The sequence below is a fragment of the Microcaecilia unicolor genome, chromosome 7 (assembly GCF_901765095.1).
Source record: "Microcaecilia unicolor chromosome 7, aMicUni1.1, whole genome shotgun sequence".
Lineage (NCBI taxonomy): Eukaryota > Metazoa > Chordata > Amphibia > Gymnophiona > Siphonopidae > Microcaecilia > Microcaecilia unicolor.
In genome coordinates, this window is record NC_044037.1 from 75,840,983 (window position 1) to 75,868,162 (window position 27,180).

Consider the following 27,180-nt stretch of genomic DNA (forward strand, 5'->3'; position numbering starts at 1 on the left):
AAATTCTGCACATGCTCTTTGCAAATTTTCAGCTCAGTATAACTCAGCAAATATGCAGCTAATACCCTTTCAAGCAGCAGGGGACTATAAGAGCCAAAATTAATTTAATAAATCTAATAAAGCAATGCCTGGACTATACAATGGTTTCAATAAAAAGCAATCCTTTACATTTGTATCAAAAACCACCACATTCCATAAGATGGGGCCATACGTAGAAAAAGCCTGCACCTGGGAGGACACCAACATAACTTCCAAGGGTGGGGGAACCATCAATAGTCATTTACCTGCTGCTGATCACAATAACCACACAGGAATATACTCTTCTAATCACTTATTTTGGATACAAAGGTGTCTCTCAATGAATAACCCAAAATATGAGCATCAGCCCCTTGAAAATTTCCCCCAGCTTTCAATATGTAATCAATACAGAGCTTTAAGATGAAGAGTCACGTTATCAGCATTCCCTTTAAACTGCAGCTCTGAACCTTTTGCCACACAGCAAACTGCTATCTGGCATCTGTCTCACCCCCCCCCCCCCCCCCAGGCTGACTACCAAACTTATCTTTACTTGTAGATGTCACCGACCTTCCCTCTGATACACCCCCCCCCCCCCAAAAAAAAAAAGAGAGAACACTTCAGTGCCAGCTGAATGCAGCGTGTGTGGGATCTCTGCCACTGATGGCAAGGAGGCAGGAGTTAATAGTATTTAAACAGAGCCATATCTTGTTTTTATGTTATCTTAGTCTAACTGGACATATATAAGACACGATAGCAGTTTTCTATTTGACAAGAAAGACGCCCTGTTTGTCATAAGCTTTCACTGATTAATTACCTATACTACTACAACTTATCATTTCTATAGAGCTACTAGACTGGAATGGTTGAGCTGATGCTAAAAAATAAAACATTGCTAGAACGTCTGCAACATATTCACAGTGTCACACGCTGATAACAGCATCACATAAAAGCAGATGTACTCTAAGTCCTTACCCAATACAGTAGATATCAGGGGGATCTGGGTCAGCATTTAGCCAAGGCTCCAATCCACCGTCTGGAGACTGACCATTCACATTCCACGTCCCGACAAAAAACCTGCAGCACATGCACAGGATTAGTCACCCTCCCATCAAAGTTCTGGCACAGAAAATGATGAACCTGGGATAACATCTGGGAAAGAGAGGTAACTACAGCTGATCACTTTCCTCTCCTCATCCTTCAGTTACCATTTCTTATTTTTATTCACCCACATGTATTGGGGGAAAAGGATTTAGAACTGTGGTCTGTAAATCTATTTGAGGGAGATACTGACCATGAAAGCTATGTCCAAACTAGAATTACCCCTCACCATCAATGTAGAGTTCTTTGCATAACACATAACAAATGGGTTAACTACAGCCTACCATATACTCTGAATACACTTTATAGACATTTCAGCTTTCCACACATGCTCAGGTATCTCTCTTCTACAGAACGGAGTTTTCTACACTCATACCCACTCTCTCTTTATCTGATATATCCTACACACAGCAGCATTCACCCCAACACCACCTCATCCGCACCCTGGAATACAATTGCTGTAAAAGGGCAGCTTTTCATTCATGCATTCATTCTCAGGAATACATACCCATTACAATGGGAGGGCAATATTGAAAGCCACTTCTAATCGGGAAAACATTTTTACCAGCAGAAACGGGTTCTGATTACTGTTCTCGTTCAATGAGGGTGAAAGTGCGTACGCTTAACATTCATAATTTTACCCATACTACTGTACATTAACAGTGCATTAAGGGGGCAATTCTCTATTGATCGCCTAAAGTTAGGCACCGGGATGAAGGGTGGTCATCACAAATTCTATAATGGCAGTTGTACATGCAACTGCTATTATATAATACTAGCTTAGGACTGCATTTACGTGCCTAACTTTAGGCGCCAGCACTTATGCTAGCTCAATGGCTCACGTAAATGCTTGTGTCTGACTGTAGGCAGTTAGGCACATAAAAGCTAGCAGTCTGTAACCCATACGCGTTAACTACCTGACATGCCTCTGACTCTTCCAGACCTCTCCCAGGTTCATGCCACCCTTAGAGTTGTGTGCTCTGGAATTTGAACATCCAACTTATAGAATACCGACAGAGGGCAGTTATGTGCATAACACCAATTATAACAAATAAATGGTTGTTACGGCCAGCTAATTAAATCATTAAGTTATGCATGCAACTTTGGACGTGCAACTTTCTAGAATTAGGGAGTAAGTGCTTAATGTTATTGAGTAGAACAGCCCCTAATGTGCATTGTTTCCAATGGAAAAAATTACATGTAGATAAAGAAGGTACAAATTATGGCGAGTAATATTTCCTTAGGCCACAATAAAAGCAGAAATACCTACATAATTTTGCTTTCATGATTGTGGTGACCCCTGTATTTAAAATCTCCTATGGGATTTACAAAACTGCCTTTTTTTCTTAAACACTGTCATGACACGTCTAGCCACCCACCTGGGACTAACCCTGCAGTCACTTAGAGGGTCTATACCCAGAACAGCTCAGGTCCCGTCTGCACCTGCCACTTGTGCTCTACACTAGCACCCTCCTCCTACCAACTAGGTCCCAACTGCCTCTGGGTGAGTCTCCCACTCTCAAATTATTCTCCAGTGATTTCTAGGACACTGGGGCCACACTCCCTGGGGTCCCACAGTTCCCAGAAAGCACTCACAGACCCAACACACAAACCACCAGGATTCGTCAGTTCAGACAAGCAGAGGCAATAAACTAAAGAAGGTTTATTATCATGAAAAATATTGAACAGTGAACCATAAAACAGATGGAGCAAAAACAGCACATAAAACAGGTAACAAATAGAATTAATTATAAAACTATCTATTTTATCACTACCTAAATAGTGTTTGAGAAGTACAGGAAATATAGCTGCTCACAAATTACAGAATATAACTGGACCCAGGGTCTCAGTAGAGAGGTCTTTCTCCTTCTACTTCCAAATTGAGACTGACAAATTACCTCACAGTTAGGCAAGAAAAAGAAAAAAACTGTCACTTCTGGTACAACTTAAAAAAAAAAAAATTGCCATCTGCTGGCCAACCAGGAGAAACTTATCAGCAAAACAACCAGGAGAAATACATGTCATCAGCAAAACAAAACAGTTCATAGGCTCAGAAACCCACTGTTTCACTCCCCCACCTTTGGATTCTATATATTAATTTATTATTAGGATTTATGGTGATTATGGTGATTTATGATTATTAGGATATATGGTGCCCAAACCTGGGTACTGATCCAAGATGCACGCCCAACTAACTGGCTAACAAGCCAATTGGTGCCAATAATTGGGTGGTAATTGGCACCAATTTGAATTTGCATGCAAATCTTGCTACGTGCTATTCTATAACAATGTACGCTCAAATCTCATAACAAGCTAACACAATAGGGGGCATGGCCATGGGAGATGCATGGGTGGGTCAGGGGCATTCCTAAAATTTGTGCGCAATGTTATAGAATACCGGGGATGTGCGACCAAACTGGGTAATGGGAATTACACCTGGTTTCAGCAGGAGTAATTTCTGGCGCCTTAATGAGCACTGAATGCTATTCTATAATGTGTGCTCATCTTTGAGTGCCATTATCAAATAACATTGAGTGCTGATATTTTTCACGTCTGACTTTTCAGCAGCATTTACTGAATCTAGCCCACAATCCCTTCCTCTGACCTACACTTTCTGTGAAGGGCAGCCACCCAAATTCTCAGACATCATCCCTATACAAATGGCTTTCCAGAATCTAACACATACATCCCACACACTGCCCATATAAATGAAGAGCACAAAAAGCAAGTAACACATGTGATGTGATGAAGATTAAGAAATCATGTTCTTGAGGAGTCTGATCATATACTGACCTGAAGTTATGAATGTTCACAAATTTGCTCTCTCTTTTTGCCAAAGCATGTTTGATTAATCCTTCTCTCTGCCCGGACTGTGTACTTGGTTCAAAGTACTTCCGTATGGTACTAGATGTTTTTGGCTGCTCCCAGTTCGCTGCGGGTTCCTTTTCCCTAGGCACCCTGGACCACATATACAAAAAAAAATAGTCAGTTCCTATTGGCTTTGGCTGAGACCCATCCCTTGTAGATGGTGAGGATCACAACAGGAAAGGATTCCAAGATGACACTTACAGCCTGTTTGAGGGAGGGGGAGGAGGGGGCTCCCGGTGAGCCCCTAGCTGTTGGTTCTGTAAGTTTCTTTTCTTCTCAATACTCATGGCATTAAAATTATCTTCAAATCCTAAAATCCCTACAAAGAAGTGTTTTGAAATAAATTAATAAATTTCACAGTGAGAAAATCTTTCGCATAGGTACGAAAGAAGATTCTGAGACTCCTAGTGCATAGCACTTTCAATTATTCCTACTTTTATTCTACAACTATTCCTCACTTATCTGTTCAGCTGCTGTGAAGTTTTCACAATAAGAGCTGTAATAGCTTAAATTGTCAAGTGTTCAGCATAAAACTTTTAACAGTAAGGAACTTAATTTTTTTTCTTAATTAAAAAACTGGAGATTTTTAAAGTACTCCTAGTGTACCCAACAGACCCACTGAAAAGGAGGAGGAGTGTGTGCTAGGGATGAGGAAAGGGCCTGAAAAAGGGAACTACTCGAAATTTCACATGCCCAATACACACATTTCACTAATTTCAAATTTCACAACTACCTTTCCCATCACAGAATACCTCAAAAGCTTTGGAAGAAAAGTGGAAGAGGGGAGATAAGATACAAATATTTAAATACCTCTGTAGCATAAATGTGCAAGGAGGTAGGCATCTTTCAACAGACTGGAAACTCTAGTATGAAGGGGCACAGAATAAGGAAATATTTCTTTATGGAAAAGGGTGGTGGATGCGTGAAACAACCTCCCAGTGGAGGTAGTAGACAAGAGGACAATACCTGAATTCAAGAATGCATGGGAAAGTATGGGGCAAGCACAGGGGATCTCCTATGAAAGAGGAAAGGATTTTAGAGCTTAACAGTGATACAGACAGGCAGACTGGATACATTGTATGGTCTATTTGTCATCATTTTCTATGTTTAAAAGCAGGATAAAATTACATATTGTTAAATGTTGATCTGATATCTTTTACTGGCTCCCTGAAGGAGGCTGTATATGTTCTTAGCCTATTGTGTCTATTTGAACACAGTCATGCATTAACCACACAAAATCTCTCTCTCTTAACTTTCAAAAAGATTGTAATTTCTGATGCTATCATATTGCTGCATTTGTTCAGCAATGTCCTTTTAACTGCTAAGCACCTGAAACGCCAGCCTGAGTTGATGGAGCGAGTATTCTCTCAGGTGATTCCGATGTCCGGTACCAGCTGGAGGCCTCCCCCTTCTCAGGGAGACTAGATCTTACTTGGGCTGCGTAACAGAAGAAAAACAGTCTTTGTAAAGATGATTCTTTAGAAAAAGGTTACCCTGAACCCTACAGGGATTAGGCCCCATTTACCTTCCTGTACATCCTGCACTTCCTGGAGAAACCTTAGGCATTTCTCTTCATCTGAGATTTCAAAGAGGCGCTCTACTGTCCATGGATCACCTTGCACCCGAATCCTACAGCCAGCTGAACAAAATATTTCAAAACAAATACAGACCCATGAACCAGTATTGGGTAGTAGCCAAACACAGAGCTGTGATATCCAGAGATCATGCTTTCCTTGCTGCTTTCCACAGTGTCCTGTTGTGACCTTTAACAAACTACTTAATACTCTTGTCTTCAAATTTGGAGAGTAAGCTCCTACTGAACATGATTAAGGTTTCTATCTTGCATAGTGCCTCATACACTGATATTTCTATACAAATTATACGTTAAAACAATAAATAAATAATGGTCATGTTTAAGTGTTAATATTTGTGCCACAAATAATCCAACAGTTATTATGTCACACTGGTAGCCAACCATGTACCACAATTAATGTGGAACTCTGACAGGACCTTACAGAAGGAGTCACAAAGGTGTAAATAAACCCTGCAGAAGAAGGTCCGCTTTTACCTCTAAAGATACAGACACAGGGAAAACGGAATGCTGTGAAGTATCATTTTTTTTAAATAAAGGTGTGAAAAATCCACTTTGGTGGAAAGAATGAATATGAAGAGAAAAGGAAAAAATGAATGTGGTGATAAATGAATTTGGTTAAGGGTAAGATGGTAAAATGAAATGATGGAAGCACTAATAAATAGGCCTACATATTTGAGACCTTGCAAGACAAGACTAATTTTGAAAAAGAGTAGAAGAGTTAGTGAACATACAGAATAAATGTGTTTGTTTTGAAAAATAATTAAATGTGATCACGTTACTTTGACTAACCTTGTTTACAATTCAGTTTATACTACTAATTGTAATCCTTTCTTCACACTACTTGTAGTGCATAAGTTAGTAGACACAGAGATCCTGAAGAAAAAGGGAATTTTTCCAGGCTGCGATATTCATTAGATCTGCATCAGAATTATCCAAAGAAGTTTTGAAGACTACATAGGGCTCCTTTCTTCAGATGTCTGAAGCACAGGACCAATATAATTACCAGAATTGCATTACAAGCAGGGGTGAAGAGAAGAATCCAACTAGCAACCATTAACATTCATTTTCTTGCCAAGACAGCTGAAGGAATGATCCTGTGTCATCTTAAAAGCTCATGATCAACAACATCTTCAGACAATTCTTACCTGGCTCAATAAAAGGTATTATAACTTGCAAAGAATCTTGTTTTTTAGCATTTCAGTCAATAGCTCTGAAAGGATTCCCATTCTTGAAGGGAGGTACTGACCATGAAAGCTATGACCAAAAATGAATGACCCCTTATCACAAACTGGCCCACAGCTCAAGTGTGCTACCACTAAAGTGTTGTTAATACACAAAGTAAAATACAAGGGCAGTAGGAAGGAGAGGCTACGGTGGTGAAAAAGGAATTCAGTGAATAATTATATCAAGTAGTTCGTCTCTCAAGACAAGAGAAAACATTATTTATCTTACTAGTTCTATAAAACCTGAAGCAGCAAGGATCCCTGATAAAGGAGAGCAAATTATCTTTACATATCAGAAGGTTCAGGACCTGAAAAAAAATTAAGTTGGTTTCTTGTGACCCCGGGCAAGCAAGTCACTCAACTCTCTAGGGCCACAGGTACAAAAAACCCCCCTTAGATCATGAGCCCTTTAGAGAGAGAGGGCCCTGTTTACTAAAGTGCATTAATGTTTTTAGTGTGCCTACACTTAGCGCGTGATAACCCTGTAGGCGCCTATGAGGATATTGTAGGCATGTATATGGTTAACACATGTTAAAAATGTTAACGTGCCTATAATGCTGCTTAGTAAACATGGCCCAGAGAAAGTACCTGTAAATAACATATAAACCACTTTGGTTGTACCACAGAAAGCTATATCAAAAAACTAACAAAGACAAGAAGTTGTCCATGCCAAGCCAGTTGCTGAAGATACAGGGAAGCACGTGCACGAGGCAAAAGTGAGAATGAATACACTGTAGAATCAACTTTGAAATGGTGATTTCTATAAGCAGGGACCATAGGTATGAGATTTGAATTCCAGCCTTCACAGAGTAAAAGAGAGCTTCTGATGGCAGACACGACAAGGGAAATATGTTAAAAGTGTAATACTTCGTCTGGAGAGGCTGTTCCATAATGAGTAAGAATTTAAGTCTTAGGTTGGAGAACTCACATCAACAATATTTCAAATTTTTTTTTTACTTATTTTCATTTAGTATTTAGCTCACATCTTTCCAGTGTTATTTCAAAATGAGTGACATTCCAGTACAGAAGGTATTTCCTTGTCCCTAAAGGGCTTACAGTCTAAGGGGTCCTTTTACTAAGATGAGCTAACAGATTTAACGCATGCTAAATGCCATGCAGCCCACTGTATACACACAATAATTCATTAGCGCACCTCAGTTAAAGGACCCCCCCTAAGTTTGTACCCGAGGCAATGGAGGGTTAAGCGACTTGCCCAAGGCCACAAGGAGTGTCAGGATTCAAACCTTAATCTCTCTGGTTCAGCCTGGTAGTCTAACCACTACGCTACTCTTCCACTCCAAGACAACTTATTTACTCAAGAACAAAAAGAGTCAGCTGCAATAACCGATTAACCTTCCTCCTCAGAAAATGTGAAGTGTAAGATTAACCATTTTGAGTTTTTCTTATTTTCTTTAAGATTGTTTTCCTGATCTTGGATCTTCCAATTGTGGACAATTATGTAAATATATATTGTTGAGAGAAAATGTTTTCCTTTTTATATTAATTTCTGTATTTCCTTACATTTATGTGATAAATGTGAATGTAATTAAGTAAAATGATAAATAAAATAATTTAAAAAAGAACAAAAAGAGTTAGTTATCTGGAACTGAAGTTCTCCATGCATAATTTGTGCCATCCGTTAGGTGCAGAGAACCATACTGGCATAGCATACAGATGGGAGTGAAGAGAGGGTACTAGGACTCTAGTTATAGTTCAGGTCAAACAAATTGTTAAAGTAGGGGTCAAAGAAGCAATGCAAGGAAAACAAGGTTTATTACTGCTATTCTAAATCACTAATTTTTGGTCCATACCAATATACAAGTTCTCTTCACGGAGATCAAGCAAACTTATGCAATGATTTAGATTTGTAGGAAAGTAAATGAAAGTGAGGAACTTTAGGGTAAGGGATAAGTGTGTTAAGGGTCTTTTTATTTTGCAGTTAAGCATTACAATCAGTGTCTACTGCCAGGCATGAAAATCCTTGTATGCACTGCAGTGTGGAGGAGAGGAAATGAAAGACAATACCACTATATACTGTTTGAGCAAGCGGTAAGCCAATCTAAAGTCAGAAAGTAACTAAGGAAATTAAACTTAAGGACACAAAACAGCACCATGCAAAATGGAAACACAGAGAAACAAGTCTGACCTGCAAAATGTTATCTGAAACACCAACTTAATTATAAGCTAAATCAGCAGCACCCAGAATACATGTAACACAAATCAGACTGCTTTGTGAGACATAATACAGAATTTATTAGTTAGACCAAAGGTGACACAGGTACAATAAAGGAATAAAAAACTGTTCAATAGGCCGGCCCCTCAACCATTGCCTTATATACAGGCTCTACGTCCATATTTTATTTTTCTCCTTTTTTTTTTGGTTTATTGGTTTTTAAACACTTGCAATAAAGCAAAATAGGCACAATGCAGAATAGAAAGGTTTTTTTAATAAAAATAAAAAATAACACAGGTGTTTTGTTTTGGAATACACAAGTTTGACTGTCAAACAAGCAGTGAGATTTGAAGTTATTTCCTTGTTACCTTTTTAACCTTTCCCTGAGGCCTCCATTTGTTGAACTATTAAGGAAGTGACTTTAAACAACTCCTTGCACTTCCAAAGTATCTGTTGCCAGATTTTGTACATTTGATAGGTTGATACAGAGGCTCATTTTCAAAGCACTTAGCCTCCCAAAGTTCCATAGAAACCTATGGAACTTAGCCTCCCAAAGTGCTTTGAAAATGTGCCTCATAGCGTAACAAAACAGCACAGAGAGGGTCCAAAGTATAGAACAAAGTCCAAAATACAACAAAAAGCAGCAGGAGCCTTCAAAAATGAGACACTGTTCCTTTTATTGTAAGACTTCCAATTTGGACCAAACAAGGGCTGTGTTTCGGTGCACAGCGCATGCGTCAGGGGTCTTTATCAAACATAAATAACAATGTAAATCAAAACTAATAACAAGCTCAAAGTTGCAGTGTAAATTGAAACATAAATATTAAAAAATAAATCTTTAAACTAAAGATTAAATGTGTGTGCATTGTCAATGAACATCAACATCACATTAATTAAAACACAGAAAGACTGTGTTAACAAAAATGTGTCTTGCAACTAGATATAGTAACAATATAAATTAAGACATAAATAATAAAACATTAGGTAGACTGAACAGCAAACCAAAGAGTCAGACTTTCCAATCCACAAGTGGTTATGCTTATATTTTTGACATTAAATTATAGAGCTGATTGAGAGCTTCTTGGGTTAAAAGTGGCACGAAAATCTAAATTGTTATTAATCTAAACAGTAAGAACACCAGGGAGTCCACTTAGAGAAGACTATCTGCAGCTGATGCAGCTCTTTGTACCGCAGCTCATAAGTTCCCATTACCTATGTGGAAAGCACTGTGGATTTCAACTATATAGCCCTATCACTCATTTCTAAATTCAGGTAATGTTTACAATAGGGCTTGACAAATCCTGGGCACAGGGTCGCTATGGTGCTTTGAAACTGCACCCTGACACCCAGCATTTCATGTCCCCAAATCTTTTTCTTTAGCAGAGCTGCTTCAGAAACAACGCACCTCCCACTTCTGCACTGCAATTTGGCTCTCTGTAAGCATAAGCCACATGGTGAGGAAAATTTCAGAAAGTCTTGCAGTTTCAAGTCTCATGGGACTTGAACTGCATGGTGGAGGAAGTTCGGGATGGTTTCGTGGTTTCAAGTCCCACGAGACTTGAAACTGCAAGACTTCCTCAACATTCCTCACCACACAGTCATGCTTACAGAGACAAACTGTGGTGCGGAAGAAGGACATGGTAAAATTATGTCTTACCTGATAATTTTCTTTCCTTTAACGCAGCAGATGAATCCAGGAACTAGTGGATTAAGTCTGCCTACCAGCAGGTGGAGATAGAGATAAACAAACTAAAGGCAGTGATGCCAGACAGCCAGCTCCTTCCTCAGCTAGTAAGTCATTCGTAAGCATTTGCTAAGGACAAAAATATGAAACCAATAACAACCAGAAACCATCCTCACTATGAAAAACAGAGAACCAAATAAGAACTTCGAAATAACTGCAACTTGATCCAGAAATCGGAATCCTTTCCATGTTCCCATATCTATCTGAACTCTGCAAAAGAGAACTCAGAAGGAAACACTGCGCGGAAAATGAAAAAAATGCCGGCTGAACTAGGGAGGGATCCTGGATTCATCTGCTGCATTAATGGAAAGAAAATTATCAGGTAAGACATAATTTTACCTTCCTTGTCACTTGCAGCAGATGAATCCAGGAACTAGTGGGATGTACCAAAGCATTCCTTAAGTAGGGTGGGAAGCCAACGCTCCCTGCGCCAACAATCCCGCCAAAAACTTGCATCCTCCCAAGCAGACACGTCTAGCCTGTAATGCTTCACAAAAGTATGACGGGACACCCAAGTAGCTGCCCGACAAATCTCTTCCAGAGATAAGGCCTCCGCCTCCGCCCAAGAAGCCGCCTGTGCCCGAGTAGAATGCGTCTTCAGGGCCACTGGAGACGCCCGCCCTTGTAGCAGACACACCGCTCCAATGGCTTCTCTAATCCAGCGAGCAATGGAAGCCTTAGAAGCCGCCTCACCTCTTTTCGATCCCGACAAGAGCACAAAGAGATGATCCGAGCGTCAAAACTCGTAAGAGATCTGCAAGTACTGAAACAAGGCTCTCCGAACGTCCAAAAAACGTAGCGAGGCAATCTCCCCCCAGATAATCCTCTTTTCGAAAAGACGGAAGATAAACCGCCTGATTGACATGGAAAGCCGAAACCACTTTAGGTAGAAACGACAGCACTGTCTGGATCGACACCCCTGCGGCAAGTCACTTAACCCTTCATTGCCCCAGGTACAAAATAAGTACCTGTAAATATGTAAACCGCTTTGAATGTAGTTGCAAAATACCACAGAAAGGCGGTATATCAAGTCCCATTTCCCTTTCCCTTCAGAAAACTGCAAAAAATGATCTCTGGAAGACAAAGCCTGAATTTCAGAAATCCTCCTAGTCGAAGCAATGGCCACCAAAAACACTGTCTTAAGTGTTAGATCCTTCTCAGAAACCTTATTCAACGGCTCAAACGGTGGGGACTGGAGGGCTCGCAGTACCACATTCAAATGCCACGCCGGGCACGGCTGCTGCAGAGGAAGAGCCCCGCGTAGGAAACAGACCACATCATAGTGAGCTACTAAAGAGGAACCTTCCAGTTTGCCCCTAAAACAAGCTAGCGCGGCCACTTGCACTCGAAGGGAATTATATGCCAATCCCTTTTCAAGACCAACCTGAAGAAACTCCAGAATAACCGGAATGTCCGCCCGAAATCCCTTCTTCCTCAGCTGCCGCCTCTCAATAGCCAGGCCGTAAGACCAAAGCGGGAGGGATTTTCCATCTGAACTGGCCCTTGATGCAGCACATCGGGAGTCACCGGAAGTTGCAATGGTGGCTCTGAGAGTGCACGAACGAGATCCGCATACCACGGCCGTCGGGGCCAGTCTGGGGCCACTAGAACAACCGGCCCTTGATGCCACCCTATGCAGCAAAGAACTCTCCCTATTAGAGGCCACGGAGGAAAAACATAGTAACTGTTGTTCCGGCCATGGCTGGAGAACAGCGTCCAATCCTGCGGATCCTGTTCATATTGACCACCCAACCTAAGGATTGCAACACCGCAATCACTCTGTTGGTGACCACTCGAGTCTCCTCTGCTGTCGTCGCCCGAATCAGTCATCGAGATATGGATGCACTCGAATCCCCTCCTTCCGCAGGAACGCCCCCCACCACCATCATCATGACCTTGGAAAAAGTGTATGGGGCAGTGGCCATTCCGAAAGGGCCCGAAACTGAAAGTGCTGACCCAGCATCACAAATCTGAGAAATCTCTGATGGGGCTGCCAAATGGGAATGTGCAGGAAAGCTTCCCTCAAATTGAGAGCCGTCAAAAACTCGCCTGGTTGAATAGCAGCAATAACTGCCCTTAATGTCTCCATGCGGAAGTGACGAACCCGCAAAAACTGGTTTACTTTTCTGAGATCGAGAGTAGGCTGAAAAGCCCCTCCCTTCTTTGGAACCACAAAGAAGATGGAGTACCAACCTATGCGCCTTTCGAGAGGAGGAACAGGGACAATAGCCCCTATCCTCGTCCAGTACTCAAATCAGGTTTGAGTACCACAGCCTCTGCAGCCAATTCAGAGCTAGGAGAATTATTCGACTCAAGTGCAATGTGATCCTTATCAACACGCAGCCTACCATAGGCCAAGGAGGGAAGACATACAGTAGATGTGTTTCCAGCCAGTGCTGCAGTAGGGCATCAATCCCCATCAAGCCCAGTTCTTTCTAATGGCTGAAGACCTTGAGCACTTTGGCATTCCATATTGTTGCCATCAAGTCCAGAAGCGGAGACCCCCACTGATCCACTATCAGCTGAAAACCTTGATTGGATAGTTCCCATTCTCCTGGGTCCAAGGAATGCTTGCTGAGAAAGTCCTCTTCCACGTTCAAGGACCCAGTGATATGAGCTGCCAACTCTGTTGCATTGTTAGAGAAAATTCAGACCAGGGCCCCTGCCAAAAAGGGAGTGAAGATGTGGAAGGCATTCTGCATTGCCCTGAGCTCCAAGCGAGTTATTGACCGTTGAGGTTCCTGTTCCGTCCATGTGCCTTGTGCCACATGAAACGTGTAATGAGCTCCCCAACACAACTTGCTGGCATCCGCTGTCACCACCTCCCATTTTGTTATCGGAAATGGAGCTCTGATGGCCAAATTCCTGAGCAACAACCACTACTGCATACTCCGTCTATAAAAACGGCGTCCGAGGAAGATAAAGGTCATACTTCTGTGACACCAGAGACCAGGAGTTGAGAAAAGACTACTATAAAGGCCGCATATGAGACCTTGCCCATGGCACCACTTGCACTGCCGCAATTATTGACCCAGGAACCTGGACGAAGTCCAAGACCCTAGGCCTGCCATGAAAGAGAAGATGAATCTGTTAACTAGCTTTGACCTCCTGCATTCCAAGAGACAGATCCTCTCCCTTGCTGTGTCTACTCTTCTCAAATTTGATCACCCAAATGCAGAAAAAGTACAACTGTCTGTCACCGCCACACTGTCCGAATAGGACAATGCACGAATGAGACAGTCATCAAGATACGGGTGAACTGATTCTCTGGCACCAAAAGAAGGCAGCCGTTATAACCTTGGTAAATGTTTTTGGTGCCATGGTAAAACCAAAGGGCAAAGTCCTGAACTGGAAGTGAAAGCATAGCACTGCAAAATGTAGAAACCTCTGATGAGGCAGCCATATGGGTATATGCAAGTAAGCCACCTTAAGATCAAAGACGGTGAGAAATTCCCTCGCTTGAACTGAGGCTATGACTGCTCTTAGCGTTTCCATACAAAAGTGGGACATTCAGAGGCAGCGGTTTAGATCTTTGAGATCTAAGACTTGACAAAAGGTGCCTTCCTTCCTTGGGACAATGAGGTAGTCAGAGTATCTGCCTTGTCCCTGGGACAATGCACAATGAGCCGGAGCGCAAGCAAGGAATCTACAGTGGCCTGAACCTCAACCGCCTTGGTTCCCTTTCAACAAGGAGACTGCAAGAAAAGAGGAGCGACCAAGTGGGAGAACTCCAATTTGTAACTTTCTGTAAAAACATCCAGAACCCACTGGTCTAACACAAGTCCTGAAGACATTCTCTCACCAGAGGAAGAAAACAGTAGACCTTGCATCATTGTGAACCTCAGGAGGCATTGGGTGCCCTAGATGACTGAGTAGAATTTCCTGACCACACGAAAAGAAGAAAGGCGTGCCTAAAAGCAGACCAGAACAGACCAATCAAAGCCCAGATTTGAACCCAATAAAAGATATGTTGCAAGACATGGAGCCTGCAGTCCACAGACAAACACCTAGTTAACTTGAAATCGTTTCAGCACTTTTGCCAAGAAGAATGAGCAAAAATTGATCCAACCCACTCTGCAAGGTTAGGAGACATTTACCTAAATGACTCATGATTATTGCTGTTATAAAAAGGCATTCAACCAAGTACTAAGTTAAGAGGTGTGAAGACCTATGCAAGCAAGACCTGTTGGTTTCTTATTCTTAATTATTTTTGAACATTTCTGTAATTATATTTTTTATGATCAAGTCTGCAAACTTCTGTTTTAATGAATTTTGTTGAATGCTATGTTTTTTTAGACAGTAGAATATGAAAAACATACAGGAATGCAAAGAATTTTACAAGGCACCATATATTAGTGTCTTGTCTGGGAAGAAGGTGAGCCCTTAGGTCCCGCAAGGCCCCGAAGGACCTCAGAGGACAGCCGTGCAACCCCAAGTCTTCACCCGCGGTGACCGCCGTTCACCGGGGGTTGAGCCCCCGGCTGCAGGCGGCCAACGGAACTTCCGGAACCGCGGGGTTGACGAACTGACCCAGTACTGGAACCGGGAGCGAGGAGGGCAGGTGGAAAACAGAGAAGTCCAATAACAGGTCACAGGTCAGGACAGGCGGCTATCAAAGTCGTCCAAAAACAGGCAACAGGTCAGGGCAGGCAGCTCACAGCATCGTCCAAAAACAGGCAACAGGTCAGGGCAGGCGGCTAGCAGAGTTGTCCAGAAACAGTCCAAAGGTCAAACCAGGAGAGCAAGGGAACGTACTGAAAACAAGAACACACAAAGACTGGCCTTGGGAAATAGAACCTGAAGCAATGTCCTGTTTCAGCCCCGCTCCTTAAATACTGTCAGCATTCAACCGCCCAGCCCCAGCCGACATGGCCGGCCAATCGGAACCCGGCTACTGAAGAAATCCCTCTGGTTGGTTCCGTCCGGCCTCCCAGGCGGGGCTACAGCACCGGCCTCCCAATCTGGCTCCTCTGAGGCAGAGCTTCGGGTTCCTGCGCCCGAATGTGGAGAAGACGCCGGCCATCGCGTCTCGGCACCATCCTCCCCGCTGGCACAAGCACGGACCCCATAGCCGGCGACCGAGAGCCCGGAAGCTGCGATCGCCGGCCCACGGCCTCGGCCCCGGACAGGGCGGCCATCACCGCGGCGAGCCCCGGCTCTCCGCCACGGCCTCAAGAAGGCCGGCCCTCGCCGCAATGGACACCGGCTCTTGCTTCCCGCAGAGGTGCAGCCGGAGGGAGCGACGGATGTGACAATTAGGTTACATAATATTATACAGAAAAGGTGTATTTGTATCGAGGGCCAGAATCCAGTGGCTATAAATATTCTATGATGAAAGGTAAACTTTTCTTTATTGCATTTAATTGCTACATTGAAATATTTTCAACTAAACAAGATTCTATAATATTTTATTACTTTGTGCCAGAGATTCTAGTTCATTCCTTGTTTTTAATTTTTATAACTGTAGGAATGCTACATTGCTACATTACTGCAGCATATTCGTGTGTATGAATTTTACCAGTACTGATACTGTAAATGGTGGCTATCAGCCTTCTTATAATAAGGAAAGCAGTGTGGTTTACAAGTCAGGAGAGTGCCTGAGCATCATGAGACAAGCCAAATAAAAAACAGGAACAAATGCACAGAAACTGAATTTTGAATAGAATGATGGCTATTTAACAGAAAAAGAACCCCCAAAACCTTCCTTTCATTACAGAAATGGCAAACAATCACAGCATGAACACCAACAAGCTAAACTGGCTTAAGGCTTGTCACTACAGGACAACTCAGGGTCCATCATTGTGAGAAGTGTTATCCAAGGCTATGGTCATGTTTCTGCTGATGCCTTCCTGAATCTCCTGATCAGGTAGAAAGCAAGGAGAAAGAAGCTACAAATCCCTAAAGGATTCCTGAATGCTATATTTGTACGTATACCCTGGGGAATTATGCAATTACATACATATATAATTTTAGACATAATTAATAAGCAATACCTAATTGCATTATTTTGCATAGATTTGTTGGTAAACAGCAGGTCCCAACAAAAGGGAGCCTCGTGAAAGACAGCAGGAGCAGTGGAAACAGGCAGGTGTGACTGGCAGTCATCAAGAGCCAATCAGCCTGCTCATGCTCCCTCTGAGATCAGCAAAGAAGGGATCAGACATGTGACAATGCCTGCCTGGCTGAGAGAAATGAGGGACGGGGGAAAAATACGCACCTACTGGAGCTGCCTAACTCGTATGATCCCACTGACTTAGTGAGGCAGGTTTGCTTGCTTGCATCAACCTACAGAGCACGGTTAGGTTGCATAAAAACTATGGATTTTTTTTTTTTGGTGGGGGAGGGCTAATGAGAAAATAGGGATCGGGACCCGTGGGGAGAGAGTTTCAAAATCCAGCAGGGTTAAGTGATGGGGAAGGACTCAAGGTAGTGGGGAGGTGGATCCTCATGGAAATGAGAGGAGAAATCTAATGGGAAAGGGAAGAGGGCAGAGATGGTTGATAGGGAGGAAAGGAGGGGTACTTGATGAGGGACAAAAGGCCAAAGTGGAGAAGTTTAAAGAGAAATGTGTGTGGGGGGGGGGGGGAGGGGGAGAGAAAGCTGCGCTCTGATGGGGAAAGACAGCACCTGATAAGGGCAGGTAAGGGTTCCCTAATAGGGGACGGGTGGCTAGAGAGGAGAGCATGAGGAAGAGATAGACTAAAGGAGGATAATAAGGTTTCTTGCTGGGAAAGTAAGCATCTGACAGGCAAAAAAAGAAGGGTGCCTAATGGTGATAATTGGATGAGAAAGGCCTTGCAGGCAGCAGGAAATCAAGGTCTCAGGATGGCGGAGGTACCATAGAGCTAATGGAGAGAGAGAGAGAAAAAGAGAGACAGTGGAATGAGGAGAAAAAAAAGAAATGAAGACACCCAATGCAGCTTTTAGTTGCATGCATACATACATACACACACAGAGGGATCACTATATAGAAAAAGGATACAATCCTATCAAAGCAAAATGTAAATGACTTCATAGATGGAGTAAGCTTTGACGGCAGCTTCAGAGGTTGGGCAGACTTCTACAATCTGGGTCTCATAAATGTCAGGCAGCCTTCTACAATCTGGGTCTCATAAATGGCAAAGACAGATCAGGATCAAGGCTGAAGTAGGCTTTGACCACAACTCCAGTAGTTGGGATGTAGAACTGGTGCTGGGCAGACTTCTACGGTCTGTGCCCAATATTGGCAGGGAGAGACAGAGGTTAAGTATGCCAGTGTTTAATCATGAAGACAGTGTTACATACAACTCTGGCCATCTTGCTGGGCAGACTGGATAGACACTTGGAGAAATTGCCCCCGAGAGAAATCAAGTCAACATGCTATGTCACAAAAAATACACCCAGCAATTTTGACATTTACAGATTTTAAACCATACACACACAGACCCAAACTACACACTTGTACAAACCCTCCATCTATGCATACTATCCATTCGTCCATGGATGAGCATATAGTAGTCCCCTATGGTAAACTCCCCCTCCTTCACTCACACAGACATACCAAATCCAGTTGCTTACCCTCATAAACATTCTCCATACACTTATTCCACACACTTAGACATTGCACCTGAAAGCCACTCAGTGCATACCTCAAATACACTGCAATCAGTCATTCAATACAGTCACAAACTCAAATACATTGCACCCACTTTCCCACCCCAAAACCTTCCACTCAGTCACTCTACACATGCAGTCACACACTCAGTAAGTGGCCTGAGGCATCTGGTTCCAGAATATATATTCTCATAATTGATCTATTTGTAAGCAAGTTCGACTCCATTATTTAATCTATTTGAGTAGTCTGAGGCACAAAGAAATAAGAGAGCAGGATTTGAACCAGGTACTTGTGACCTGGCATGGTCTAACCCAGTATGGCTACTCTTATGTTCTTAAGTACTTCTGCATAGTTTTGCAAAATTTTGATTTGAGGGGGGGGCATAAGTTTGAAATCTTGGCACATAATTCCCTGCAGCGTAGGTAAGCACCATAGGGGAAAAACTCAAGCAAGCAGAAAAACATCTTCCTAGACAAATAACTGAATTCTACATTTTACCCATTTCAAGTTCAAATCCTGCTCTCTATTTCTTTGGGCTTCAGATTACTCAAATTGAATGACAATACCAATCCTTCTCCCTTCTACCCTCTTTAAGTTGCCATACAAAGCAAATACCAATACTGTGACTTAAGCATTTCACCATGAGATTTGGCGAAAAGCAGATCTATTACTTGTTCATCTACACAAAACACATGGGGGATGTTCATATGAAAAGTGCTAGAATCAAATTTTCCTTCATCTTCAGAGCAAAAATGTGCTCCAGGCCTTATGTAATTATGTTTCAAGAAATATATTTTTGAAGTCAACAGAAAAAAAATTCCAATTCTTCAATGCTAAAATCTGCATCACTGGAGTGGCAGAGACACTTCAGTAGACTTCTAGCCATTGCTTTAAGAGACTCTGGACTGATTGCCAAACACGGACTTAGTATCAAACATCCTTCATATGATATTGTGGATGAAATGCCAATTGGGCAGTGAATGTGCATATGTGGACATGAGGAAAAGTGACAGTGATGAGAACCTTGCTAAGCAGCAGACTCACTGTTTGCACGGATATCAATAAGGAGGGTCTCATCAGCCTCTGAAACAAAATAAAGAAAAGGTAGATGAGTGGGTTGTGGTAAATATCATATAACCAGAAGTGATGGTAAATGTCATGCAATATTACAATCTAATATTTTTTGTAGAGACAAGGAAGAGAAATTATGGTTTCCAGATTTAATCTTCTAAAATAGTAATATTAAGAGGCTTAGGTTCCATCGGAGGCTTGAAAGCAGCGGTTAAACCTATCTTTGGGAGACCACCCAGCCTGTCTAGATTTTAAGAATAGCCACAGTGAATATGGTAAAATTATGTCTTACCTGATAATTATCTTTCCTTTAACGCAGCAGAATGAATCCAGGAACTAGTGGGTTAAGTCTGCCTACCAGCAGGTGGAGATAGAGATAAACTAAAGGCAGTGATGCCAGATGGCCAGCTCCTTCCTCAGCTAGTATGTCATTCGTAAAGATTTGCCAAGGCCAAAAATATGAAACCAATAACAACCAGAAACCATCCTCACTATGAAAAACAGAGAACCAAATAAGAGCTTCGAAATAACTGCAACTTGATCCAGAAATCAGAATCCTTTCCATGTTCCCATATCTGTCTGAACTCTGCAAAAGAGAACCCAGAAGGAAAAAATAGCCACACTGTGCGGAAAATGAAAAAAACGTTGGTGAACTAGGGAGGGATCCTGGATTCATCTGCTGCGTTAAAGGAAAAACAATTATCAGTTAAGACATAATTTTACCTTCCTTGTCACTTGCAGCAGATGAATCCAGGAACTAGTGGGATGTACCAAAGCATTCCTTAAGTAGGGTGGGAAGCAGATGCTCCCCGCGCCAACACTCCTGCCCCAAAACTCACATCCTCCCGAGCAGACACGTCTAGCCTGTAATGCTTCGCAAAAATATGACGGGATGCCCAAGTAGCCGCCCAACAAATCTCTTCCAGAGATAAGGCCGACGCCTCCGCCCAAGAAGCCGCCTGTGCCCGAGTAGAATGCTCCTTCAGGGCCACTGGAAACACCAGCCCTTGTAGCAGATACGCCGCTCCAATGGCTTCCCTAATCCAGCAAACAATGGAAGCCTTAGAATCCTTCCTCAGCTGCCGCCTCTCAATAGCCAGGCCGTCCAAAACGGGAGGGATTTTCCATCTGAACTGGCCCTTGATGCAGCACATCGGGAGTCACCAGAAGTCGCAATGATGGCTCTGAGAGTGCTTGAACAAGATCCGCATACCATGGCCGTTGGGGCCAGTCTGGGGCCACTAGAACAACCGGCCCCCGATGCCGCCCTATGCGGCAAAGAACTCTCCCTATCAGAGGCCACGGAGGAAAAACATACAGTAGCTGTTGTTCTGGCCATGGCTGGAGAAGAGCATCCAATCCTGCAGATCCCCTGGCTGCCATTTGTGGCTGAAGAACTGGGGGGCAATCGAATCCCCTCCTTCCGCAGGAACGCCACTACCACCACCACGACCTTGGAAAAAGTGGGTGGGGCAGTGGCCATTCCGAAAGGAAGGACCCGAAACTGGAAGTGCTGACCCAGCACCACAAATCTGAGAAATCTCTGATGGGGCTGCCAAATGGGAATGTGCAGGTAAGCTTCCCTCAAATCGAGAGCCGTCAAAAACTTGCCTGGTTGAACAGCAGCAATAACTGCCCTTAATGTCTCCATGCTGACGTGACGAACTCACAAAAACTGGTTTACTTTTCTGAGATCGAGAATAGGCTGAAAGGCCCCTCCCTTCTTTGGAACCACAAAGAAGATGGAGTACCGACCTGTGCGCCTTTCGAGAGGAGGAACAGGCACGATAGCCCCTGTCCTTAGCAGGTCTTGCAAACACTGAAGAACCGCTGTCCTCTTGGCCCGCAATACACAGCGGGACTCCTGAAAAAAGTCTGTGACAGGAGAGAAGAATTCTAGCTTGTAACCTTCTCGCACCACAGAGGACCCACTGGTCCGAAGTAATTCTGGCCCACTCTGGAAGAAACAGAGAAAGCCGACCACCGATCTGCTCTCCTCTCGAGTGGACCTGCGCCCCATCATTGGGAGGCCCGAGAAGGAGCCCCCTGATGAGAGGGGGGTCCAGTTGGACGCTTCTCATTGTGAAAGGAAGAACGCTGCCCAAGACAAGGACGCTGAAAGGCTGCGTTGGACCGCCCCAGGCGATACCATCGCATCTCTCTGAAACGTGACCTCGAGGCTCCCTGCCTGAAAGTAGACTTGGGTCTATCCTCCGGAAGACGCTGAGATTTGGAATCCCCCAAATCTTTAACAATCTTTTCTAGGTCTTCCCCAAAAAGCAATTTCCATCGGAAAGGAAATTTAATGAGCCGCTGCTTAGAGGCCATATCTGCGGCCCAATGACGGAGCCACAGAAGACGCCGAGAGGAAACGGCCAAGGCCATGAGTTTGGCCGAAGCACGGACCAAATCATACAAGGCATCCGCCAAGTACGCCAGCACAATATTCATCAGCGACATCTGAGGAGTTCCCAGCATATCAGACTACGAAATCGAATCCATGACAGAATGTAGCCAACTGAGACAAGCTCTAGCCGCATAAGAACTACAAACAGAAGCTTGAAGCGTCAAAGCGGCCACCTCAAAGGCATGTTTTAAAGAGGCCTCTAGCCATCTATCTTGCATATCCTTAAGTGCCACACCACCTTCCACTGGAAGAGTAGTCTTCTTAGTGACTGCCGTCACCAAGGCATCCACCCTAGGTAGAGCAAACTGCTGTAAACGGTCTGCTGAAACCGGATACTGCCTGGCCATAGCCCTGGCTACTTTCAGCCCCCCATCCAGAACCGCCCACTGAGTCGAAATCAACTCTTCAATAGCTTCATGTACCAGAAAGGCCTTAGAAGGTCGTCTGGTACTAGCCATCTTGGGGTTGACCACCTGAGAAGCCGCAACCTCAGGGTCCTCTATATTCAGGGCTTCCAGCGCCTGAGAGATAAAGGAGGACAACTCCGCCTTATGGAAAATCCTCACGGCGGAAGAGTCCTCCGGTTGGTCAGTGAGGACACCGCCCTCCACGTCCTCTACCCCCGTCTGCTCCGAGAGAGCCACCACAGAGGAAGCTGCAGGCGACCGTATGCAGGACCCCTCCTCAGACCCCAAAGCCTAGGCTTTTTAAGGGAGAAGAAATCCTCTGGGGAAAAACCCAAAATCTCTTGGTTACCCCCAGACCCCCTGAGAGAATCAAAGGCCAAAGCTGTCACAGCTGCGTGAGGGGGGGGGGGGGGGGGAGGCCCTTTCCAACAAAAACGCCTGAGTAGCAAAATAAACTCTGGAAAAAACCCCTCCCCCACAACGGAGGTCGCAGCCATGGCACCTGCACCACCGCCCACAGTGCCTGACGGCCCCCCGACTCCCCTACCAGCGGAGAAGCTTTGCCCAAAATTGCTACCAGAGCCGACTCCGCGACCAATCGCAAAATGGCACGAGAATCGCCAGGCTCTGGGCGGGAAAGCACGCTCTCGGGGGGGGGGGGGTACCGCTCCTCCGAGTCAAGCCAAATCAGCGTACCCCGCACTGCAAAGGCCCACCGCCGAACGCCGTTTCCCGCATCGGGAACAGCGTTTTACCGCCTCTACTGCCATCGCCCGTCCCCGAACAGGAACCCAGCAGGACTTACCCCGGACCAGGAAAGCACGGGAACTGACAGCTGAGCCGAAGAAAAAAACTCTCAGACTCCACTTCGAGGCAGGCTCAGACAAGCAGGCAACAGAAAACAAGACTTGGACAGCAGTAACACAAACCTGCTCTCAGCAAAAACACACTTCCCTGTTTCACTTTTAAACAAATTCTATGGTTCTCTTTTTTTTTTCAGTGAGAAGGCAGAAACAAACAGGGAAGGAAAGGAACAGCAAAACCCTGTTCAGAGGGAATTTGAGGTGCAGCAGGGACCCAGCAACTGCATATGCTGCCAAAGGGGACACCACCAGTCCACCACCCCCGGCTCAAACTGACCACCGGCCCAGGAGCACCCTCAGAGGCCTTGGGCCCAGGAGCTGGAGAAAAAGCCGTCCACCACCTGCTGAGACAGAGACATACTAACTGAGGAAGGAGCCGGCCGTCTGGCATCACTGCCTTTAGTTTGTTTATCTCTATCTCCACCTGCTGGTAGGCGGACTTAACTCACTAGTTCCTGGATTCATCTGCTGCAAGTGACAAGGAAATGCATATCCTAAACATGTTAAAAACCAGACTTGTTGGGTGGTTCATGACAACTAGATCATGGACACTCTTCTGAAGATCTCAGTTTGTTTTTTTTACACAATCTCCTCGGGGAAAAAAAGCCACAGATGTTTTACTGGACTAACTTGTTTCCAGCTGGCTTGTGAGACCCATATTTCCTTCATCAGGTGAAAACACTGACCTGCTGAAGAAAGTGTATGTAGCTCTTGAAAGATAGTGGAAGAGGTTTTAAATGGAATAGACTGTTAGCACTATAAAGAAACCATTAGAATGTGGCTCTGACATTTGATTAATGAAACAACATTTTAAAGCTTACAGAAATACCAGAAAAGCAAACAGAAGGACAAACTCATTCTGTGCTTACAACTTCCACATTCAGCAGTAGGAATCAGATAAGACTTGAATGTTTCAAATCAACTGCACTCACATGTCCAAAGATACGAGAAATCAAATAATTTGGAAAAAAAATACATAACTGTCACACACCCCCCAAAACACCTCCTCTTCCCTCCATGCCTCTCCCCTCTAACACAGCCTCCTCCATACCACCCAAACAGCTGACAACCTAGAAGACAGAGGTAAATAACATTCAATCTGAAGGTAAAAATACTGGACTACATAAATACATCTATGACTATCTTTTAAGAGGTAAACTATGTAGGGGAGGAGTGTGAACCACACTATGCATCTGTGGTGTGGAAATGTGTGTGCCTCTTACATCCCCTTTTGCACATGTGCATACAACTGATGTACACGATCCCCCCCCCCCACACACACACACACAGGTATCACTCCAAACACACTACTGTCTCCTCACTCCCCCACATCTATCTATATATACCCATCCATTCTACCAATCTGCAATTCACCACATCTCTCTCCACTAAGCCCCATATAAATGTGCCCAAACTGTTAGTGGAGAAAGGGGAGATGCATCATTGTGTCATACTGCATGCACTTTACAATGTGATCTTTTCATAAAAGGAATCTTGGAAATCAACTTTGAAGACAATTTTCAGAAGCCACTTACTAGAAGAAACTGTCTGAAAACTGCCTACCCCTTACCAGTCTAAAAGCATGCAAGAGACTCAACAATATGAATATTTCACCTGCAACAGGAGCGGGTACTTCCAAGGGTACAATGCATTTTTAAATCTCCATGTGTTACTTTCAATGGATTAAATACCCACAGAAAAGTAGATGCAAATTTCTGCAGTTAGCTTTTCCCAGGAAAGAACAATCATGTTTCCCTTTCAGAATTAGTGCAAATGACACTTGTAAAAGTAACTATGGATTCTGCATCAACATGGGCACTTCTGAAAACTATCCCTCTCTCTCAGGATTAACCAGTTACACAGTATATACAAAAGAAGAACCAGTATAAATGGACAGGCTATGATTTTGTCATGGAGAGAGAATGATTTCTGTAACTACACAGACTGGGGCAAAACCCTGTATGAAAGCAGGCTGGAGCATAAAGAAGCAATGTAGCATGAAGAAACTTCATACCTTGCACACATTTAAAGTGGCTGCCAATAGGAATGATGTCCTGATCATTTTTATCTCTCACAGAGGACTGGACAACAAATCTAAAAAAACAAAACAAACAGTAATAAAATGATAAAATGTACAGATAAAAGTACTGTATAATGAACATTTTGAAAAGTTTGAAACCTATGATAACCATTCACTGGGCCAACAAAAATATGCTGTGGTACAAGGTAGTCATATCCACAGTTACTTTAAAACATTTTCAGATATTATCCCCCCGTGCACTAAAAGTACATGACTGCATGTTCATAGACCGCTCATTGAATGTGAAATGATTAACCCTTCCATTGGTTAGACCAAGTGGCATGCTTCGACAACCATGGCTCCCACCATGCTGATTTGTTTTTCATTTTTTGTACATTCTGATTAAAGATTTCAGATTCTGGCTATAAACGTCAGCAGTGGTAATCTACCTTCATTGCATTGCAGGGATTCTGTTCACCTTTTAAATTACTCATTAGCAAACAAGGCATCCTTTAATTCTATCCAGAGAGGTCTAGGGAATTATATAGGCATGACCAGGCAACACTCAAAAATGAGAGGATAATCTTCATGAGCTCTAAGCCTTAGCAGCCAACCACACACTGAAGAGCTATCTTAGCTGAATGTAAATTAAAAAAACAGCTAAAACAAAATGTTTGCAGGTAAGCTAATTTGACGTTATTACTGCTTATAAAGAATTATAAACTAATTTGGCTGGCATCAAAATAAAATTAGCAGCATCCCCTTCTCATTATGACATTGCACTTTTGAGGCACTATTGGAGTTAATAGTTTATGAAAGCTCCCCTCTCTTAACACTCCTACTACTAACCCCTAATTCTTTAAACTTGGACGCCCAATTTTTCAATTAGTGCACAAGTTATGGAATAGTGCATAACAATTAAGTGCTAATTAGCTTTAGCTGCCAATAACCTTTATGCAGTGTTAATTGGCATCAATCTGCAGTTACGCCTGAAACTGAACTTAGGTGCTATTCTATAAATGTAGGACTAAATTCTATACACAGAACTGAAAATACAAATGCTACAAATAAATAAATGAGTGATATTCTGTTGGGTGCCGTCTACAGAATGGCGTTTGATGGCGGGATCCATACCCAATTTTGGGTGTGAGGATTTACACCAACTGAAACCTGATGTAAATCCTCATGCCTAAATTAGGTGTGGATCAGCCCAATTCTGTAATACTGAACGCAAATTCGAGGAATGCCCCTGACCCACCTATGCCACCCCCTTTTTTGATCTGTGTGTAAAAATGTATGCGTGCATCTTTATAGAACAGCGAATAAAAGATGTGTAAATTCAAATTATTGCCAATTAGCGCCAATAACTGATAGCATCCAATTATCAGTGTAATTAGTTCACTATGCAATTGAATTGGGCACGCACCCAAACTTGCACGTGCAATTTTTAGCGCCATATATAGAATTTGGGGGTTAGTGTATAAGTTCAATACCGCCTAACTGCAAAGGGGGTGCTATGGGAGGGGCATGTTACACGCAGTTTATAGAATACTGTCAGTTATGTGCTCAAATGAGATAATTTAAACTTAAGCATTTACATCAGCCTTTGACATGGCGTAAATGCTCATGCCTAAAATCTGTTGCTCAAATAGTGATGTGCTAATATTTTATAATAGTTTCAGCACCCACCTCTGCCGTTACTGAATATTTGCTTAGTACTCAATTTTTTTGCGCCTACCTTTTGGCGCCCTTTATAGAATCTATCCCTAAGCATCTATATATGAATTAAGGCACTACTGTGTAGATTAAAATTTCAGGCAGGTGTCAAATGAATGTATATAAATGGAGAAGTTTGTATAGGTTATTAAAGCATATTTGGATTCCATGACTGATTAATTTGAGGCAAATTACCTCAAAATAAATCCAACCAAGACTGAGTCACTATGGGTCAGAAGGATGCATGAGGACAATAAGTAGCCCCCTTCACCTCAAGAGGACACATTTGACCACCAGTTTTGAAGTAAAGAACTTGGGAGTATGTCCAGATGAGGTACTGTCCATGGTGGTCCAAATCTCAATAATGATCTATACAGCCAGTTG

At 43.3% G+C, this 27,180-nt stretch overlaps 1 protein-coding gene across 2 annotated transcripts in view; it reads right to left on the reverse strand.

Moving 5' to 3' along the window:
• Positions 1-27,180, reverse strand: part of OCRL (OCRL inositol polyphosphate-5-phosphatase) — a 213,450-nt gene that overhangs the window by 168,708 nt on the left and 17,562 nt on the right. For both annotated transcript variants that reach the window (XM_030208712.1, XM_030208711.1), the window contains exons 3-9: positions 25,075-25,154; positions 19,357-19,395; positions 5,510-5,623; positions 5,314-5,421; positions 4,186-4,303; positions 3,910-4,074; positions 991-1,092 (exon numbers count right to left, since the gene is read on the reverse strand). In XM_030208712.1, coding sequence (XP_030064572.1) covers positions 991-1,092; positions 3,910-4,074; positions 4,186-4,303; positions 5,314-5,421; positions 5,510-5,623; positions 19,357-19,395; positions 25,075-25,154 — 726 coding nt within the window. The remainder of the gene's footprint in view (positions 1-990; positions 1,093-3,909; positions 4,075-4,185; positions 4,304-5,313; positions 5,422-5,509; positions 5,624-19,356; positions 19,396-25,074; positions 25,155-27,180) is intronic.